Here is a 22,862-nt window from a genome sequence, read left to right on the forward strand (position 1 = left end):
GTCGGGTTTAGGTGCATGGTACCTACGGACTTTTTTTTAAGTCTGGACACGATACACGTGCCTACCAAGTTTCGTACGTCTAGGACAAACGTACAGCCGTGAGTATTTTTTTGAAATTTGTAGGGGGCGCTATCGAGCCATTTTGCCACACCCATGCGCGAGACCCATAAAATATAAAATTTTTCACCAGTTCTGACGCGTGTGCAAAGTTTCGCAACTTTTCGTGCACGTTTAGGCCCTCAAAAGTGCGATTTATTTGGAGGAAAAATAATAATAATAATAATAATAATAATTAAAACTGCAAGCAGTGATGAGCGGGCCCTCGCCTCCGTGTGCAAGTCGGGGGGTGTTGCAGCCGCGGGACATGTAGATGTCCTCAGGCTTGGACTCTCGTCCCTCATGTGAAATCCGGTGCAGATCGGACAACGTACGCTCAAGTTCACAGAACTTCCTGTCGACAGTAGGCGGCGCTATGGCTATAATCGAATATCGGCACGTAGACGCGTTCAGGCCGGGACTCTCATCCGACATGTGAAGTTTGGGCCAGATTTGACCACGTAGAGTCGCGTTACAACCCACTTCCTGTTTGGTGTCGCCAGTAGGTGGCGCAATGCCTATGACTCCCAATCGGCCTGTAGATGTCCTCAGGCCTGGACTCTTGTCCAGCATGTGAAATCGGGTGCTGATCGGACGATGTAAACTCAAGTTAACGCAGCTTCCTGTGTCACGGCGAAACATCGAAATTCGCCGCGCCGCCAGGGCAACGCCGTGTGACGAAAACTCAAGCTTTTGATAACTTTTCATCGTCGAGGGCTTTTATACACGCTGACCAAGTTTGACGTGGATCCGATCAACCGCCTAGGAGGAGTTCGTTAAAGTACGACCCCTGCAAATTCACACAGCTTCCTGTCGCCAGTAGGTGGCGCTATGACTATAACCGAATATCGGCACGTAGACGTGTTCAGGCCGGGACTCTCATCAAACGTGTGAAGTTTCGGCCAGATGTGACCATGTACAGTGGTGTTACAACCCACTTCCTGTTTCGTGGCGAAACGCGGAAATTCCACGCCACGCCACGCCCACGGCGTGTGACGAAAACTCAAGCTTTTGATAACTTTTCATCGTCGAGGGCTTTTATTCACGCTGACCGAGTTTGACGTGGATCCGATCAACCGCCTAGGACGAGTTCGTTAAAGTACGACCCCTGCAAACGGCAAAATACGGCCCAAAATGTCGCAATCAATTCAAAATGGCCGACTTCCTGTCGAGTTTAGGGCATGGCACCAAGAGACTTTTTTTTAAGACTGGACATGATACACGTGCCTTCCAAGTTTCGTACATCTAGGGGAAACGTACGGCGCGTGCTACTTCGTTGAAATTTTGTAGGGGGCGCTATTGAGCCATTTTGCCACACCCATGTCCAAGACCCACAAAATATCAAATTTTTCGCCACTTCTGACTCGTGTGCAAAGTGGCGCAACTTTTTGAGCACTTTTAGCCCCTCAAAAATGCGATCAAAGAGTCAGAATAAAAATCAGAATAATAATAATTCCTTGAATTTCAATAGGGCTTCGCACGAAGTCGTGCTCGGGCCCTAATTAAAACTGCAAGCAGTGATGAGCGGGCCCTCGCCTCTGTGTGCAAGTCGGGGTGTGTTGCAGCCGCGGGACATGTAGATGTCCTCAGGCCTGGACTCTTGTCCCTCATGTGAAATCTGGGGCAGATGGGACAATGTACGCTCAAGATCACACAACTTCCTGTCGCCAGTAGGTGGCGCTATGACTATAACCGAATATCGGCATGTAGATGTCCTCAGGCCTGGACTCTAGTCAAACGTGTGAAGTTTGGGCCAGATGTGACCACGTAGAGTCGCGTTACAACCCACTTCCTGTTTGGTGTCGCCAGTAGGTGGCGCAATGCCTATGACTCCCAATCGGCCTGTAGATGTCCTCAGGCCTGGACTCTGGTCCAGCATGTGAAATCCGGTGCCGATCGGACGACGTAAACTCAAGTTAACGCAGCTTCCTGTTTCTAGGCGAAACATCGAAATTCGCCGCGCCGCCATGGCAACGCCGTTCGACGAATGCTCCCGATCTTCACCACGAAGCGTCATCAAGGTCCTATGGCTTTTCTGACCACATTTGAGGTGGATCTGGCCAACCTGCTGGGAGTAGTACACCACAGTATAAAACATGTCATTTCCTGTCGCCAGTAGGTGGCGCTATGACTATGACCGAATATCGGCACGTAGATGTGTTCAGGCCGGGACTCTCATGCAGCGTGTGAAGTTTGGTCCAGATATGACCATGTACAGGCCAGTTATAAGCCACTTCCTGTTTCGTGGCGAAACGTGGAAATTCGCCGCCTCACCACGCCCACGCCGTGTGACAAAAACTCAAGCTTTTGATAACTTTTCATCGTCCAACTCTTTTATACACGCTGACCGAGTTTCACGCGGATCCGATCATTCGCCTAGGACGAGTTCGTTAAAGTACGACCCCTGCAAACGGCCAAAAACGCCCCAAAATGTGGCACTCAATTCAAAATGGCGGACTTCCTGTCGGGTTTAGGCCAGGGCACCAAGAGGCTTTTTTTTAAGTCTGGACATGATACATGTGCATACCAAGTTTCGTACGTCTAGGTGAAACAGAAAGGTGGGGGCTTTTGTTTTGAAATTTTGTAGGGGGCGCTATCGAGCCATTTTGCCACGCTCATGTCCAAGACCCATAAAATATCAAATTTTTCGCCACTTCTGACTGGTGTGCAAAGTTTGGTCCGTTTTCGAGCACTTTTAGCCCCTCAAAAATGCGATTTAAGAGTCAGAATAAAGATAATAATAATAATAATAATAATAATAATAATTCCTTCAGTTTCAATAGGGCTTCGCACGATGTCGTGCTCGGGCCCTAATAATAATAATTCCTTCAGTTTCAATAGGGCTTCGCACGAAGTCGTGCTCGGGCCCTAATAATAATAATAATTCCTTCAGTTTCAATAGGGCTTCGCACGAAGTCGTGCTCGGGCCCTAATAATAATAATAATTCCTTCAGTTTCAATAGGGCTTCGCACGATGTCGTGCTCGGGCCCTAATAATTCCTTCAATTTCAATAGGGCTTCGCACGAAGTCGTGCTCGGGCCCTAATAATACAAAAAGTATTTTATTATGCTGTCATTATAGGATTAGCATTGATTATAATTAGAACAATATCATTATTAATAATAATAATAATAAATATTATTATTTTAAGTACAAAAACAGAGAGCTGCCCAGCCCCTAACAAAACGAGTAAAGAGAAATATACAACACATGAAAAGAAAAAATAAAGAAAAAAATATTACATTTAAAATAAAATATATACAGTACTGTGCAAAAGTCTTAGGCACCCAAGAGTTTTTATATAAATTGTTTCTTAGATGTTTATTCATTTTTTTCTGCATTAGTGTGTCAGTAGACTGCTCTTTATAGTACATTTTTTGCTATTTAGAAACTTTTCATTTAATTATTTTTGAAAGCATCTTCGCTTCACTTTTTTTTACATGTGCCTAAGACTTTTGCACAGTACTCTACATCTACAGAATATTGTATATATTATAGATATTGTATGTATGTTTGTATGTATGTATGTATGTATGTATGTATGTATGTATGTATGCATGTATATACTTAATTGAAATGCTAGAGTCTGCCCCCCCCTCCTTTTCTCTCTAGGTTATTCTATTGGAGTCCAGTGGTCGGTATGGAGGTTGGTTGTGGTCCACCAGGAGGTCAGATGGGGCGGTGTTTGAACATGGACCCCGAGCGATCCGACCTGCTGGGGCAGTAGGATGCAACACACTGAATATGGTGGGTTATAACAGAGTCATGGTGAATAATACCAGAGTAGCAGAGTAATGATGGGTTATACCAGAGTAACCGTGGGTTATACCAGAGTCATGGTGATCAAAATCTGTGTGTGTTTGGAAACATGCGTAAGGGAAGATACGCCGAGGAGGTTTCTACTTAGAAAGTTTTATTCTTTATGCAAAGTCAGTGAAACTATGACCAAAACAGTCATTCTTCTACATTCTCTAATTGTTTTAACTTCTTGTCAATTAAATAATTTGCTGGGGACCCCCTGGAACTTTCTCAAGGACCCATGGTGGTCCTTGGACCCCACGTTGAGAACCACTGTATTAGAGGATAAGTCAAGTTTGTGTGTTTTACGGATAAAGCGCTCGTTAAAAGTTTCAGCAATCGCCTGGCAGGAAAGCCATATGGATTGAATGACCAATTCCCCACAGAAATTGTGGCAAGAAGGAGAAAACTGATCCCTATAATGAAACGGCATCGTGAAAAGAAAGATATGGTAAGACTTGTTGTAGATAACCTATGCGTAACGGCAGAATCTTCAAGGATAAGGAAATCACTCCATGGCTGTTTGATTCCAGTTAGACTATCAACAAGGACAATTTCATAGACATTACATTGGAATATTTCTATTATTTGGCCCGTGTAAAAAGTTGGTCTTTTTCAATTGTGGACATAATAGACTTAGTGGTACTACGGGCGAGTCTGCTGATAAAGTGCCACAAAGGAGGGGGAGAGTGGGACAAATTTACATACCCAGTCTAGGCTTATAGGATAAAGTGTTACATGTTCTGACAAATCAATGCCAACTTGGGGACAACACCTAGATCTACTATCACCCATGTATGCCATGTGGTATAGACCTTAGCAAGGAATATTGAATCTATGGCCCAATCCCAATGTCCTCCCTACTGAGCCCTGAGCCCTCACAGACTTAATCGAATTGAAAATGTGTTCAGCTGTAGAGCCTGAGTGGAGAAGTCATGAGGCTCGAAATGAAATGGGACAGCACTCTGTGGTATCACGTGTTGCCTTGACAGCGTCAGACTTTACTATCTCCTGTCAATTAATCAATTTGTAATTTACTCTTTGTTTGCGCTTTTGTCTAAACAGCATTATTAAGCTAAAATGAAAAAGATGTTGATGAATAATGTTAAATAGGCCTACGTATGTTTTGCAACATTGCACAGTTTATACTGTGCTAATGGATATAGAAAATACACTTCATTCTACTAGACAATATGAAAAATATATAAAAAAAACAGATAACAAAAAAGTAGGAGGTACATTGTAAACAAAAGGTACTTTTAAGAAAAGCTTAATGAGCACAAATAAGCACATAAGAAAGCAAAAGGCTATATTACATTAGTGGCATCTAACATCCTTCTTAAACGTTTAGGAAAACTTATATTTTTTTTCTGAAATGAAATGTGTGTTCTGTTTTAATGTTGCAATGTTTTCTCTTTTACCTGTATCTTGCATGTAGTCCACCCTTTCATTCCCGTTTCTCTCTAACTCTAAGTTTTTGTTTTTTTGTGGTTATTTTTCCTTAATTATGTTTTTTTTTTTCTTTTGTATCGGTTGTATTTGGCTGATATTTTCCACATACATGAATATTAACGTCACAAACGCTATGAACTGTGGGTAATTCCCTCAAGCAAAGTCTACAGAAATGCAGACTTGCTGAAAGTCTGCATAAAGGGCTCATAAAGTCCGCCAGTGAGCCCTCGTGCCCCCGATTTCACAGTGGGATGTCCTGAACCCTCGCGGACTTGTCGGGAACACGCGTCAAAGTCTGTGAGTCTGTGAGTGCGGACATTGGGATTGGGCCTATAAGTAATGGCTGAGACAGCTGTCCCTGTTCTACCACAGGCCTACTTGAATATTGTCATACCTTGGCCCTTAAATTTAATCTCCCTGCTTTAAGGAAGTCATAGAATTCCTCAAGTATTCCTCAAGGAAAATGGAAAAGGAAAAAAAAGTGGTTTTGCTTGCCATATTTGGTTGAACTTGTATTTGACTCAATGATGGCGTCTCAGTTTACATATTTGTTAATGTCTCTCTCATCCCCGGACAAAATATTCTTTAAAAAATATAATCAAGTGGTCTTTAATTTTATATGGAATAACAAACCTGAAAAAATTAAGAGGAAATATGTTTATAACTGTTGGGATGAAGGAGGAGTGACGTTAATCAATCTTGAGGCGCTAAATCTGTCTTTAAAAGCATCGTGGTCACAGAAAATATATTGGAATTCAGATTGGAGCTCTTCCTCTGTGACACTCATTCACTATTTAAGTATAAGCTTTTTCCATTTGTTCAGCTTTCAAAATCTCATTTTCCATGCATACAAAAGATCTTCCCCAATTTATCACCTTTTTTTAAAGACATGATTCAAACATGGCTACACTTCCAGGACTTTCCACCAGACTCAATTGATAGCATCTTGCAACAAATTATATGGTGTAACTCCCTGCCTGCGTGCCTTCGGCCTGGAATAAAGAGGTGAAAAATGCTGGAAGAAAACTGTTAGTATGTAGAAATATCTCTGGCTTAAAAGAAAAAAGATACATTTTTGTATGTATATTTTTTTCTTGAAGGCTTATGATATAAATGATAAGGCAGGCAAATTTCGATTTTACTGAGAGGGGTTGTTTGATACCCTGTTACCCTGGAGACAGGTGTATAGTTTGATTTATAACTCTATTATAGATACTACGACACAATATTTTCAATAAAAAATTCTATACAAAATACTCCCAACAAGAAAAATGCTTTTTATTTGGGATATAGAAAAGGATGGTTAGCGGTACATTCAAATGTGCCCTCAAACAATAATACTTGGTGACTTAAGAAATGTATGTCCTGGTATTTTAAACACTGTTATATTACTGGGTAAAATACATATTTTTGAATTGAAAGGAAAAGAACGTTTGACACTGCCTAGTTTTCTTTCTTTTTTAAAGCATTACTTTATATTAGAAGGTGTCATTGCAAATAGGCAGGGAACTTATTATCATTATTAGGGGTCCAAGCACATAAGTGCGAGGAACCCTATTGTAATTGTTCCGATTATTATTATTATTATTATTAGGGCCCGAGCACGACTTCGTGCGAAGCCCTATTGAAACTGAAGGAATTATTATTATTATTATTATTATTATTATTATTATTATTATTATTCCGCGTGTTTGATTGCATTTTTGAGGGGCTAAAGGTGCTCGAAAACGGACCAAACTTTGCACACGCGTCAGAACTGGCGAAAAATTTGATATTTTATGGGTCTCGCGCATGGGTGTGGCAAAATGGCTCGATAGCGCCCCCTACAAATTTAAAAAAAATACTCACGGCGGTACGTTTGTCCTAGACATACGAAACTTGGTAGGCACGTGTATCGTGTCCAGACTTAAAAAAAAGTCCATAGGTACCATGCACCTAAACCCGACAGGAAGTCCGCCATTTTGAATTGAGTGTGACATTTTGGGGCGTTTTTGGCCGTTTGCAGCGGTCGTACTTTAACGAACTCGTCCTAGGCGAATGATCGGATCCGCGTCAAACTCGGTCAGCGTGTATAAAAGACCTGGACGATGAAAAGTTATCAAAAGCTTGAGTTTTCGTCACACGGCGTGGGCGTGGCGTGGCGTCGAATTTCCGTGTTTCGCCACGAAACAGGAAGTGGGTTGTAACACCACTGTACATGGTCACATCTGGCCGAAACTTCACACGTTGGATGACAGTCCCGGCCTGAACACATCTACGTGCCGATATTCGGTTATAGTCATAGCGCCACCTACTGGCGAGAGGAAGTTGTGTGAACTTGAGCGTACGTTGTCCGATCTGCACCGGATTTCACATGCTGGACGAGAGTCCAGGCCTGAGGACATCTACATGTCCCGCGGCTGCAACACGCCCCGACTTGCACACGGAGGCGAGGGCCCGCTCATCACTGCTTGCAGTTTTAATTATTATTATTATTATTATTATTATTATTTTTCTTCCTGTGCCTTAAAAGTATCTGCACCTCAGAAACCATAAGCCCCACAGCACCCAAACTTCCCACATAGGTTGGAAATGTCACCCACTACTCAGGCAACAAAAATGACACCAATCCACCTGATGGTGGCGCTATAACAGCCCCCTGCACGTTTTGGTCCATAACTCCTGAACCGTGAGTCACAGAATCAAAATTCCACTTCTCCTGGATTCCCTGGATCCCCATGCATCTCTCCAAATAGGCCACGCCCATTTCCGTCTGACTAGATTTTCCGCCATTTTGAATTTTATCAAAAACCTATTTTTGTCAACTCCTCCTACACCGTTGAGGCAATCATCTCCAAATTTGGTGTGCATCACCTCTGGATCCCCATGATTAAAAGTTATGGAAATCGGTTTGATATTCCCTACCGTTCTGATTTAATTAGCTTCCAAAGTTTAATCACACGTTGTGGGCGGGGTCTATTTCACAGAAACTGCTGTAACTCATGAGTGCATTATGCTACCTGCACCAAATTTGGTACACATGTGCAGATGTCTACTCTAAGATACCAGCCCGAATTTGCTGTCATTTCACCCATAGGGGGCGCTACAGCAACGTTTCAGATTTTAAATGCCCATAACTCAGTAACTATACATCATAGAAACACAATTCTTTTGTTCCTGTATTCCTTGTGTAAAGCCGCATCATTTTGATAGGCTCCGCCCATTCCCGCCATATTTGATTTTCCGCCATTTTGAATTTTCTCAAAAACCTATTTTTGTGAACTCCTCCTAGACTATTGAGGCAATCATCTCCTAATTTGGTATGCATGATCTCTGGCCTCCCCTGATTAAAAGTCATGAAAAGATTTCCTGTACTCCATATCGTTTGGCCGCTATAGGCCAATCAATTGTAGGGCGTGGCACATATGTGACAAAATGAGCCATAACTCATGAACGCCTTGTGCTATCTCAACCAAAGTTGGTGCACTTGTGCAGGTATCAACTCTGAGGCCATGTGCAAAATTTGGTGTCTATAACACGCATTTACCCTAGAGGTCACCAGATGCTTGGACCCCGTCATTGCCGCATGCGGCTATATTTATTATTATTATTATTATTATTTTATTTTATATTTTTCCTGTTTTATGGTGTTTGTTTATGGTATGTTGTATGTTTTATGTTCTTTATTTTGAATGTTATGTTGTATATGTTGTTATTGTTGAATATAAAAAAAAACGCTCTAAATTTCCCTATTTAAATTGCAAACCGTACCACTCTGTAAACATTCAGTTAAACCTGCAATAAGCGATTTCAGACCCTATCAAGGCTGGCGGTAGCTATGGGCAAAACTTGGCTGTCTATCCTCTAATACAGTGGTTCTCAACGTGGGGTCCGAGGACCACCAGGGGTCCTTGAGGGAGTTCCAGGGGGTCCCCAGCAAATTATTTAATTGACAAGAAGTTAAAACAATTAGAGAATGTAGAAGAATGACTGTTTTGGTCATAGTTTCACTGTTATTTCTCTACCTACAATACAAATAGTCATGGGATTCTGGACAAATTTTCAGATTTGGGTCTGAGACACAAAATGTCATCAAATGGGGGTCTGTGGCCCCAATATGGACTAAATTAGCGGTCCTTGATATGAAAAAGGTTGAGAATCACTGCTCTAATATGTCTGTCTGACTGTCTCTGTCCAGGTGGATGATCTGGGTCTTGAGAGTGAAGTTCTACCAATCACCTCCAGTAATGTAGATTTCAAGAACAGATATTTGTATGTTAATGGACAACTTCACAAGATGCCTTCAGGAATAAGGTAAGACTGGTTAGAAGATACTGGACAACACTGAGTAACAATAGCTAGCCAAATATGAGACACAACCTTAAATATGTTTGACATCTAAATTTTGGACACAGTGAACAATTTTTTTTAATTTGACTTGGAAAATAGTAGGATTGCCAGTATGTGACAGCTAAATATGACTTTACATTAGTTATATGGATTTTGAGGCTATAAAAAGTTTGTAAATATAAGTGCTGTGCATTCATGATTGCTTCAGAAAGTTCCAAAAAGCTTTTCCTTCCTTCTTCAAATCAAACTCTATAGGAACATATAGGACTATACCCGAAAATTGTGGTGGTCAAATGCATTGTATTTTTATGTAGTCGTCCAATTATATAGTGGTTCTCTTCATAGGATGGCTTGTTGGTAGTTTTTGTAACTAACAAGTCTAATCTAAGTATAACAGTGATTTGTTGTACACAAGTTACCCTAAGTGCTGGTGGAAAAGAACAAGTAAACTAATATGCTTCTGTGTTGATGGACAGGATGCCGAAAGCTAAATAACCAACTCTACTTGAATCACTCTTGTTAGGCTGCGGACACTAGACTATGTATAGACAAGACAGTTTAAATTACACTTAACGATAAAACTGAGATTATCCTGCCGACTCCTGAAATGTCACCGGCATCAGGACCTCTAATCTCTTGAATTTGTGCTATACAATGTGAGTTAATATGTATGGAAGCCCATTTCCGCCAGTGTGATGAAAAATATGGTCCTGTAAGTCATTATAATGAGAAACTAATGACTTCGTATCTCAAAATAATGTGAATCTTTCTCAAAATAATGAGTTAGTATCTCAAAATAATGAGAAACTTTCTCAATATTTTGACTTAGTATCTCAAAATAATGACTTAGTATCTCAAAATAATGAGTTAGTATCTCAAAATAATGAGAAACTTTCTCAAAATAATGACTTAGTATCTCAAAATAATGAGTTAGTATCTCAAAATAATGACTTAGTATCTCAAAATAATGAGAAACTTTCTCAATATTTTGACTTAGTGTCTCTAAATAATGACTTAGTATCTCAAAATAATGACTTAGTATCTCAAAATAATGAGAAACTTTCTCAAAATAATGAGTTAGTATCTCAAAATAATGAGAAACATTCTCAAAATAATGACTTAGTATCTCAAAATAATGACTTAGTATCTCAAAATAATGAGAAACTTTCTCAAAATAATGAGAAACTTTCTCAAAATAATGAGAAACTTTATCAAAATAATGAGTTGGTATCTCAAAATAATGAGAAGATTTCTCAAAATAATGAGTTAGTATCTTTGAGACACTAACTCATTATTTTGAGATGCTAAGTCATAATTTTTTTTCATCACACTGGCGGAAATGGGCTTCCATAAATATGCACTGAAAAAAGCAAAGAAAAAACACAAAAAAGATTATTTTGAGCCTTATCTTGAGATACCCTGTCAACGTTCTCTGTACACTTTTCAATAGACCTGGAGGAGAATAGGCTTCACCATTAAATAAAGGAAATGGTAGTTAGCCTAAAAGGCCAATTTTTCCCCCTAATGTTTTTTTCCCTTCTGATTGTTGGGATGTCCAAATATGGTGTTTATCAGCCCAATAATTCTCCTGTGTGATCCCCAGCCTTAGTATTTGGCTAGTAGTAATCTCTGACTGTCTCGCTCTCTGTCTCTCCCTCTCTTATTCTCTCTCTTTTTCTCCAGTGGAGTTTTGCGGACACTCCCTCCCTTCTCTCGTCCCCTCCTGCTGAGTGTTGCCATGGAGATGCTGGTGAAAAAAGGTGATAAGGAGGACGAGTCAGTCCACTCGTTCGTCTCCAGGAGGCTGGGGAAGGAGGTGAGAGGAGGAGAGTAAATATCGTCTCATAACATTTTCTCGGTCATAATTGTCTTCATTCAGATTTTTCTCAAATTATCGTGATATCAAACTGTGAACCCTGTATCATGTATCGAACCAAACTATTAGCTGAATGTATTGTTACATCCCTATAATGGACTGATAAACAATGACACCATTCATTTTAATAGTCAATTTTAGTAAATTAACACCAACTAGATAGAGTAAATCATAATACATTGTTTTTTGCTCATCAGCTGTAGTACTTGCAGTACCACTGTTACATGGGTCAGAATAGACATGATGCTGCTGTATGTCGTGTAATTTCTTCAATTAGCAAGCTCAGTTGACTGTTGTTGATTATTCTTTTATTTATGTGCACGGGAAGAAAGTCATCACTCTAGCAGTGAAATGGTCCTCCCCGGACACTGGGTACCAGTTGGTATATGTACTTTGCTCTGGGAGGAGCTAACGGAGGAAGTAGTGGAAACTAGGGGTGGGGGGAAAAAAATCAATTCACTTAAGTATCGTGATTTTTTTTTTTTAAAGATTTTTAATCAATTTTTTTATTCCTGAATCGATATAATTCAAATTCAATTGCTTCGTTTTAGTCTATGCTTATTAGACGAGGTGGAAAGAAGTTACCGCTTTTATCCAGCAGATGGCGAAATGTATTTGTGTTGAGGTAGAAGGTCTAGACTTTGATGGTCAGCAGCTCCAGAACCAGGGAGCAGTGCATATTTAAGTCACAGACATCCATGGCCCACGAAGAGTTAACCATAAAGCACACCCCCCCCCCCCCCTCGACATGCCTGAGTCCTTCGTTCTGTCTTAGACGGAACATAGATGTTTGTTTCTGACTGGTCCTGGCTTCCTTGTAGTCCTGGTTCGTTTTCTGGCTGCTAGCGGTAGCGTTAGCCATGTTGCTAACGCTACCTAGGAAAAATATCCTATTCTTCTTTTGGTTGCGCAATGGATGATGCACTTCCTTTGTGCAGTAAATCGAGCCTTCATTCTCCCGGGAGATCGTACCCGGTGGCAGACAGAATTGCATAGTGAAAGCGAGGCTTATAGGGAACCAATCTAAACGCCGATGGTGTCATTATTCTATAGCCATTACACTGTGCAATCAACATTTACTTCATAATGATAAGCTAAAGCAAAAAAGTTGTCTATAGGGTCTTTAAGTAGCCTAGACTATGAAAGTGGGAATCGGAAAGAAATGGATTACTAACATTTGTGTTCTTCTCTCAAGAAGAACAAACTGCCCCATCATTAGGACACAGTGGGCATATTTTCCATTGATAAAATATTTTGTGGACACATTCAGGCTGTAAAAAGAGTTTCTATTCATAAAGTCGGCCTCATATGTTCTTCAGGGTTGCGGTAATGGAATATGAATGCAATAGCCTACATTGAACCAAACATTGTTGGGAATCCAATAAGAAAATTCAGCGCTATTAATATGAAACAGTAACTTTCATTCATGGATAATATGGTCAATTAAGCAACCGCTATATCTCTGATATAATAAGTTATCATGGAAAACAAAGTGATTCTACTGGTCTGTAAACACGTCGCCCTGCGAACAGCACTTCTTACTGTCTGTTAATCTGATAGCCTGAATTTAACCTGCTCCGGAGCAAGTTAGCTGTGAAGCATAGGTTACCATGGTGATCTACTGTGGTTAAAAGTGAACCACCTTTGTGAGACCGAAAAGCCAGTGTTAAACCCAAAGTTAGCTCGTTAACCCACTAATCTGGCTTTATGAGACAGGCCTCTGGTCTTGTTGATAATAGTATATATATTATTATTATATATTGCCGTACTGTTGTCATTGTCCAAGTCTTACTAAACTGGCCTTCTGTTATTGGCTGGTCTTTGGTGCCAGGTGACCTGTTGTACTCAATAGAAGGTGACATCACCTGGCACCAAAGACCAGCCAATAGCAGAAGGCCAGTTCAGTACCCTACTTTTCACCATTAGATGTCAGGCTTCACCACAGATTTGGGTTGGGGGTTTAGTTACTCTTTAAAAACACTTACAAAGCTCCAACGTTCGTTTTGGCATTGGCCTTCATCAGGGAGCTCCAAACAATTCATGTTCAAAATGGCTGCTGTCAACCACAGAGTGGAATATAAAGGTGTGGTCAAACAATCATTGGTTGAATACACCACTTTCTGTCACCTGGCTCACAGTGTCAACAATATACTGTATATAAAGCCATATGCAATACATATGAAAACATATGAAAAAATACCAACTATATCAGCAAAAATACATCAGTTGGGATGCAACAAGCAAACATAGAATTGCAATACCAAAAATGGTGGTCACCAGCATGTATTATAAATCAATCAAGTCAAGGTCAATACAGAGATGAAAAGAACAGATGATTCAGTAGCAAACAATAGAGAAAGCTACTGGATCTTCAAACTCAGAGCTTGCAGGTATCCAGGTTTAAATGAAGATTTGGACTTCATTTTTTCATTTTTGCTGATATAGTTGGTATTTTAAAGCCATATGTATTGCATATGGCTTTATATATATTGTTGGTACTGTGAGCCAGGTGACAGGAAGTGGTGTATTCAACCAATGATTGTTTGACCACACCTTTATATTCCACTCTGTAGTTGACAGCAGGCATTTTGAACATGAATTGTTTGGAGCTCCCTGATGAAGGCCAAGTTTTGTAAGTGTCCCTATGATGAGCCCATGAAATAAAGGCTTTTTAAATTTCTCAAAGAAGAGTGCCTTGGGCTTTTGTTTCATTCACCATAAATATATTGTTTGGTGTGTTTTATTTATTTATTTATTTATTTTCTCTCTCTCTCTCTCTCTCTCTCTCTCTCTCTCTCTCTCTGTGTCTAGCTAGCAGACATAGCCATAGACAGTTTGTGTCGTGGTGTGTATGCGGGGGACTGCAGGAATTTGAGTGTGCGCTCTTGTTTTCCTCCTCTCTACAACGCAGAGCAGCACAGAGGTTCCGTGGTGCTGGGCATGCTGCTGGGCTCAGGTAAACACCAGCTATTACTGCTACTGTTCTTAGTAAATACTGAAGGAACTGATCAAATCTAGAGGTTCCCTGGTGCTGGTCATGCTGCTGGACACAGCTACTACTGCTACCATTATTTCCATTAAATGCAAAACGGCACACCCGCCGCCTCGGTCAGTGTTTTATGAAAACAAACGTATACCTGTAGTGGCTGGTGACTCAAAAAATTGGGGAGGACAAGAGGAAAACCACCTACCACGTGATGTTCTTTTAAACTGGTTGGCTACAAGATTTCTTAAAGAGTAACTAAACCCCCAACCCAAATCTGTGGTGAAGCCTGACATCTAATGGTGAAAAGTAGGGTACTGAACTGGCCTTCTGCTATTGGCTGGTCTTTGGTGCCAGGTGATGTCACCTTCTATTGAGTACAACAGGCTTCACCACAAACTTTTAAAAGCTTTTAAAAGCTTCAGGTTCCTCGGAGTGAACATCAACGAGGACCTGACCTGGACCCCCCCTGAATGTACTGCATTTGTTTACTTTATTTACTTGTTTACATTGTTGTGACTAGCTCTAGGCTCTAGAATTTCATAGCTAGCATTACGTGCTTCTCGCTGTTTTGTTATGCTTTTGTTGGCCTACATATAAAAGGTTTCACTAGATCAGCATTTCCCAAACTATGGGGCGGACCCGTTGGTGGTGGGTCACCAACTGGTAAAAAGTATAACAATTCTATGATGTGAATTTATTTTGTCTAATCAAAATTGGCTAATCAAAGTGCGCTCTGTTTTCTGCTGTGCTGCAGTCTGTTCAGCACTGCTATGTTTTTGCGCAAGCCTGCTACCCCCATCATACCAAGTCAGTCTCAACATTGCCAAGGCAAAGAAGCTCCATTCCATTGGAGAGCAGCTGATAAAACCTTGCATAAAGGATGTGTGTGTCTCTCTCCTGGGTGAGGAGGCAGCAAAAAGAGTTGAGTCTGTCCCACTCTCAAATAACACCATTGCAAAGAGAATCAAGGAGATGGCAGTGGACATTCAGAGTTCAGTTATAGAGAAGATATTGGAGCACAAAAAATATGCACTTCAAATAGATGAGTCTATCGATTTTGCTGGGATTCCTCAGTTGATGGTCTTTGCAAGATACATTAGCGGTAATGATATCAAGGAAGAATTCCTGTTCTGTGACAAGCTACAAACAACAGCAAGGGGAGAGGACTGCTTCAGAGTGGTGGACACAAATTTAAAAGACCTCAAATTGGAATTGAGAAATTGTGTTGGTATTTGCACTGATGGGGCCAGGAGTATAACTGGGTTTAGGTCTGGTTTTGTGGCTCATGTTCACAGTTCAATTCAATTCAAAAACTTTATTTATCCCCAAGGGGCAATTAAAAAGGGCTTGCACAGTAGGACATAAAAACAAGACACAGACAACAACAAGAATGAAGTGCAGATTGGCACTATGTGCAAAATGTGCAAATAAATGCAAGTTAAAATGGATACAGACAAGTTTTCAACTTTCCCTGCGTTGTCCCCCCCTAGCGTTTCCAAGTGGTATTGTTGTTTGCGCCGCTGTTGCAAAGACAACCGGATGCTTTCCCTTAGAACCTAGCTCTGTGCAATAGAACAAACCATCTGTCTGCTTATCAACTCCTTGATCATAACACAATATAGTAACTTTCACCACTGCTCGTTTTTGAAAGGCCACTGCAAGAAAACGTGTTCTTTGTTTAGATTATCAAACGGACAATGGATCATTTGTTTGTTTCTGGCTGCTAGCGTTAGCTAGCGTAGCTAGCGTTAGCAACATGGCTAACGTTGCTAACGCTAGCAACCAGAAACAAACATAGTTAGATGTTTGTTTCTGGCTGGTCCTGGCTTCCTTGTAGCTCCTGGTTCGTTTTCTGGCTGCTAGCGGTAGCGTTAGCAACATGGCTAACGCTACTGCTACCAATAGCTACCGGGGAAAACGATCCTATTCCTCTTTTGGTTGCACAATGGATGACACACTTCCTTTGTGCAGTAAATCAAGCCTTCATTCTCCCGGGAGATCGTACCCGGTGGCAGACAGAATTGCATAGTGAAAGCGAGGCTTATAAATAGGGAACCAATCTAAACGCCGATGGTGTCATTATTCTATAGCCATTACACTGTGCAATCAACATTTACTTCATAATGATAAGTTAAAGCAAAAATGTTGTCTATAGGGTCTTTAAAGATGATCCGGCATGAGGTTGGCTCATAAGTGGGGACGGGTTAATATAAGGAGTCAGAGTTCAGAAGGCGGACAGCCTCTGGTACAAAGGTTGCCCTGCTTCTCTGAGTCCTGCATCCAGGGCAGCGTAGGCACCGGCCTGATGGCAGCCACTTGAATGCTGCGGACAGAGTGTGGGTGGGGTCATGTATAATCCGATTTGCTGTCTGCATGATTTGCTGACCACAGACAGACAGACAGGGATCTCAAGGGGTGCCCAATAATTTTTGAGCACATGTTCACGACACTCTGTAGCCGTTTTCTGTTCTGAATGGCCAGGGAACACACATATAATGTTGCAATGCTTTGGCCAGCAAAGCATTGCAACATGACCTAGGAGAGGTTTTTGATGTAGTTGTCAGAGTAGTGAATCTGATTTAAAAAGAGACCTTTACAAACAAGGCTCTTCAGAGAGCTGTAGAGGAGAGGTGGAGAGGATGTGGGAGCTGAGAGAGGAGGTCCTGGCCTATCTCCAGAATGATGACCCTGACCTTGCCAAGCATTTCCAAGACAAGCTGTGGCTGGCAAGACTTGCCTACCTTGTGGACATATTCTCCAAGCTCAACACACTGAATGCAAGCCTTCAAGGGAAGGAGAACAACATTCTGGAGCTTGAAGATGGAGTTTGACGATTCCCAGCACGCCTGGGTCTGTGGCAGTCCCAGCTGGATGCAGGAACACTGGCCATGTTTCCTGTCCTCTCTGTCTACCAGGAGAAGATAGATATTCCCTTGTGTGACTCGGTGAAGCAGAACATAGCTGAGCATATGGCTGGCCTACAAGAGAACTTTCAGCGGTACTTCCCTGACTCAGAGGGATCTCAAAACCTTCAGTGGATGAGGTATCCCTTTCAAGCTGTGCCATCATCAGAGCTGGGTCTATGTCAGACAGAATGGGAGGCATTGGTTACACTGCAAGTCAGCAATGGCAGTAAGATGCTTTTTGAGACAACCACACTCAAAGTTTTGGGTTGCACATCTGCAGCAGACTGAGTTTTCCTGCTTGGCTGGGAAAGCTGTAGATGTGTTGATTCAGTTTGGTACTACATACCTATGTGAATCTGGTTATCTACTCTGGCATACTTGGAAAAACAAATACAGGAACAGACTAACATACCTGCCAACACTCCCGATTTTCGCGGGAGTCTCCCTATTTTTAACCCTTTCTCCCGCTGTGCTCCCGATTGGTAATTTCTCCCGTTAATCTCCCGATTCCATAGTGATACAAATCAAATGGGTGTTTCTCAGTTTCTGTGGGGGATATGTGTCGTGGTACCTGGCAACCCAGCCCAGAGGCAGAGGTGAGCGTGCGCGGACGACCCTGCCTGACGTGTGTCACTCGTCACCGCGCTCGCTCAAGCCCCCCCGCTCCGCTCCGCTCAGTTTGCCACTGAAACCAGGTCCCAAGAAGAAGAAATACACTTCCACACGTCAGTCCACTTGGTGCGAGACCTTCCCCTTTCTAACCGCGAGCCACATCAGCAAACTTGTAAATGTACTAGCTATTTACGAGCTATTTTGTATAAACCAAGTGGCATAATCTAGAAATATCAACACTGACTGAATGCTTGCTTATCTGGTATAGAAACTGATTTTTTCTTAGTTACTGGAAAATGGAAATGGAAACTACCATGGTAAACAAACAAACTACTTTGGTAGGGTCATATTTGATATTCTAAGTGCTTTTTTTTTTTTTACATTTCATACTGCATTTCATTCTGTTATTTCTAGATTGGATTACATAGGCTATTAATCTCTGTGGGAGGTCACAAATGCAACTATATTGTACAATAATGTACAATAAATGTACAAAACGCACCAGAAAATAGTTGTTAAAGGCAGATTTTGATTCCCCCCCCACACACACACACACCCCGACAATAGACAATGTATAGCCTATCCATTCGTAAGAAAATCTCCCTCTTTTTCACAGCCTAATGTTGGCAGGTATGGACTAAATGCTGAGCATGACCTCAGGGTTGCACTTTCAAAAACTGAGCCCAGAATAGACCTCATCAGCCTCTCATTATGATTGACTGAGCCTAGCTCTCATTGTAATTCCCTCGAAGCACAGGCAGACACAAGTGGCTTTCTTGCTACTGGTTTATTTGAAGGGTTCTCTCCAAATCCACCGTGAAAACTAACGACTAACTAAAACTAACTAAACTAAACTTGACGAGAAAATATAGAGCCCATGTTAGCATAACATAAAACAATAGCATGCACAGCATGTGGAATAACATATTACCAAAGTAATACAGACAAAACAAAATACCTTGTTGGCTGCATGCTGCAAAAGGGAATAGTCTTCGAGTCTTCCTTATAACCGTTCACATAAAATTAAAGTCTATTTTGACCAGCATAAACTTTTCACCGGCGCATATATGATGTCCTCGCTTGCTGCTTGCTTAAGAGTCTCACTCACGCGAGAGCAGCACGACGAGACTTGTACATAACTTTGGGCTGAGACTCCTCAAATAAAAGTACTATTACTTGTACTAAATGAAATTATGTATAAATAACAAAGGCAACTTAAATTCACTCTCAATTATGACAGTCTTAGAAAAAGTAGACAAATTATATAAATTATATAAGCAATATAATTGCAACAGTTACACTCATCCTGAGAGACATAAATAAATATTGTACCCGTCATATCCTGTCAGGTCAGTAAAATGTTAACTATGGATCAGTAAAAATGTTTCCAAATAAAGCTAGGCCTAAATGTTCTTTGTATCATGTATTTTTGGTTATGTGCTAGTTAGTATATTCCTCTCGATGGTTGGAGATGTCTAGTAGGGGAATGGCCACACGGCGGCTAGTGCCTGGCCCTCACATAGAAGGTGAGTGCTCCACCGGAAATTACAATAGCTGGTGTCCAGCTCTGTATCTGATGCGGCTTTGGTAGGTCAATTCATCACTCCCTGCTCTCTCATTTGGCTATCTTAGGTGTATGCTCGCAGGGAGTGACAAGATCAGAGCCTAGATGCCATACTTAACTCTGTATCTATATTTGCCTTCTCAATAATTTGTTTATGTGAGTTGTCTGACTGAAATTATCATTATATTGTATTCAGAGATATAAGAAATCAGTCCATACATACACATAGAGACAGAGAGACATTCACTACATTCTCTCTACTTGAGAAGGATATTTTGCTACTCTTTACACACCTGCTACTAGGAACATGTACGGACTTTATCATTGTGTGTTACTGCTGTTCTGGGTCCATAGTTGTATGTGTGGAATCCTGCAGGTCCTAGTCCTGTGGTCCTCCCCGGTCGTCTGGCCCAGAGATCCAGTACAGAGTCCTGGGTTCAGTGGTCTCTACGCAGGGGACTGGAGTCCCTCCCAGAGGCCATCACTGATTGCCTAGCACAGAGTGGGAGGGTGCAACTTCATGGACATGCCACCGTCAGACAGCTCCGCCCCTGTGCCTCAGGCTGGGAGGTTAGTGAGTAGACACTAAACTGTGGAGGACCACAAGTGTCACGGAAATAGTAATAAAGCTTTTCATTAATTAATAACTAATTGTACAATAAAAATAGGCATTCAAAATTTGTTTACAAATTAATTTTTTAATCTATGAATAAATAGACTAAATTACAAAGTAATTAATTATTTGATATTTTAATGGGCAATAAAAAGAGGAATTATAAAAAAGAATTTACAAATGAAATATTAATCCATCAATAAATTGCCCTTTTAAATGCCTGATTGAAATCTGTATTCTTAATTCAATTCGTGAATCCAGTTATTTATTTCTCTTTTTAAACTGCATTTTCAAATAGATTTTTAAATTCCATTATTTATTTATGAATTAATTAATGCATTTTTTAAATGACTTTTTTATGGTTGTTTTTGTAAATCCCCTTTTAATTTGAACTATTTATTGATGGATTCATATTTCATTTGTAAATTATTTTTATAATTCCTCTTTTTATTGCCCATTAAAATATCAAATAATGAATTACTTTGTAATTTAGTCTATTTATTCATAGATTCATAAATTAATTTGTAAACAAATGTATTAATGCCTATTTTTATTGTACAATTAGTTATTAATTAATGAAATGCTTTATTACTATTTCTGTGACACTTGTGGTCCTCCATACTAAACAATACACACATACACACTACACTTTTTTTCTTATCTGGCCTGGAGGATTTGAGCACGACTCCTGGTGTGTGTGTGTGTGTGTGTGTGTGTGTGCGTGTGTGTGTGTGTGTGTGTGTGTGTGGTTCTGTGTTTGTAGATCCACTTGGAGGATGGAGTCATATCAGCCGACCACATCATCTCTGCTCTGCCAGCTAAAGGTAAACACTGGACTGAAGCTAAATGACTAGGACCACATCTGCCCCTAGTGTATCACTTAAATCCAGCCCCCAGGTCAGTTATGTACAGAATTAGTTAAAAGTAATTTGTGTACATCATACACCAAAAATACCAAATAAATGTCATTTGTAGCACAAGAAAGTGTACTAGGAAAAGTTGAAGGGGGGTGAATACTTTTTCTGGCCATTGAAGATCGATCTCTGCCAAATGAAAACAGAGGTGTATTATATGAAATAGGGCTGGGCGATAATTCAATATTATCGTTTATCATCTTTTAGTGGAATCATATCGTGATGATGAAGATATTTTAATATCATGACACACATTTCTGCTGTCTAAATTGATGATGACAAGCAAATTTTACTTAAAAACTCTGATAAAATGAGGTATGGTAGGAATATTATTTGAATATTTCTGTTTTGTTTGACATCACACCTAACATTACCATTCGGTTCAATGAGATGAACATTAATTTGATTATTTAACGTGATTTTGCATACATAAACCATATCCTGATATATATTGATATCGAGAAAAATCCTTAGGATTATCATGATATTGATTTCAACCATATCGCCCAGCCCTAATATGAAATAAATTATGTGTCTGCCCCCCAGCACTCTCCTCAGCCCTGCCCTCGTCCTTTCAGCCCCTCATCCAACAGCTACAGGACATTTCCACGGTAACAGTTGCCGTGGTCAACCTGGAGTATGAGGGTTCCATCCTGCCTGTAACGGTGAGAACTACAGTAGGACACACAAAACAAAAAAACGCTGTCAGTCAGTGAGGCATGTGAAGTTAATGATGTAATTTACAACAACTATATGACTCAACAGTTATGTATCCACTATATAGCAGGTGAAAATTGATAAGATAAACTGTAATAACCACAGTGTATCACCCATTCACTTTTAGCCAAGTCAAAGCATGTCTCTGACCTTTCTGAGTTCACATGGAGCAACCAGGAATTCAGTATGCTTCTCACACCTTCAAAGTTACAGGGATATTAGATATATACAGACTTAAAAGATAGGAAACATAAACAGATATGAGTTTGAACAACATATTTATTGTCCAACACAAAAAATGGCATAACAATCTCATTGTCCAACACAAAGAAGTGCAATAAAAATGTTAATGTCCAACAGGACAAAATGTCATAACAATTCTATTGTTATGTTTATTTATAAAGCTATACTTAAACAACTCCCATTTTATGGGAGGACCTGAAATTACAGGAGCTTGTCTCATTGAATGATTTTAAAGCAATGGTTAAAGGTAGGAAGGAAAGTGAAAATTGTAATTGTTTTTTCCCATAGTTTAAATTGCTTTTATAATGAAACATTGAATGTTTGTCAATCATGTGTAATGCTGTAATGTTATGTGACAACAAGCATTACCTAATGTGAATAGTGTGCTATTCATGTAATTTGGTATACCTATTGTAAAGGGTTAGGGTTAGGGTTAGGGTTAACCCTAACCCGTGTAAACTCTTCATGTATTACTTAAACATATTCTGGCATTAACTAAAGTGATTAAGTCACAACAAGTATGACCTAACTTGAACAGTGTGTTCATGTAATTTGGCATACCTGTTGTAAAGTCTAAACTCATACATTATGCTCATACGCATATGTTTAAGTAATACATGAAGAGTTAGAGTTTCCATTTAGACAATACACTGGCATAAACAAACATGTATGACAACATTACTTAACGCAGTTGTTTATTGTGCATTTAATATGACCTCATCTTTGTTAATGTCACTGTTCATGCTTAATTCATG

The 22,862-nt window shown here is 40.4% G+C and overlaps 1 protein-coding gene across 1 annotated transcript in view; it reads left to right on the top strand.

Moving 5' to 3' along the window:
• The window catches only part of ppox (protoporphyrinogen oxidase), a 64,352-nt gene that overhangs the window by 38,344 nt on the left and 3,146 nt on the right, over nucleotides 1–22,862 (top strand). Inside the window, exons 3-9 of the mRNA XM_071520233.1 lie at nucleotides 3,710–3,844; nucleotides 9,525–9,640; nucleotides 11,360–11,492; nucleotides 14,364–14,508; nucleotides 19,997–20,190; nucleotides 20,997–21,057; nucleotides 21,694–21,812. Coding sequence (XP_071376334.1) covers nucleotides 3,710–3,844; nucleotides 9,525–9,640; nucleotides 11,360–11,492; nucleotides 14,364–14,508; nucleotides 19,997–20,190; nucleotides 20,997–21,057; nucleotides 21,694–21,812 — 903 coding nt within the window. The remainder of the gene's footprint in view (nucleotides 1–3,709; nucleotides 3,845–9,524; nucleotides 9,641–11,359; nucleotides 11,493–14,363; nucleotides 14,509–19,996; nucleotides 20,191–20,996; nucleotides 21,058–21,693; nucleotides 21,813–22,862) is intronic.

Source organism: Centroberyx affinis, unplaced genomic scaffold, assembly GCF_046629955.1.
Source record: "Centroberyx affinis isolate AG114_WGS23_722 - 3 ecotype Tasmania unplaced genomic scaffold, CSIRO-AGI_Caff_v1 ptg000063l_1, whole genome shotgun sequence".
Taxonomy (NCBI): domain Eukaryota; kingdom Metazoa; phylum Chordata; class Actinopteri; order Beryciformes; family Berycidae; genus Centroberyx; species Centroberyx affinis.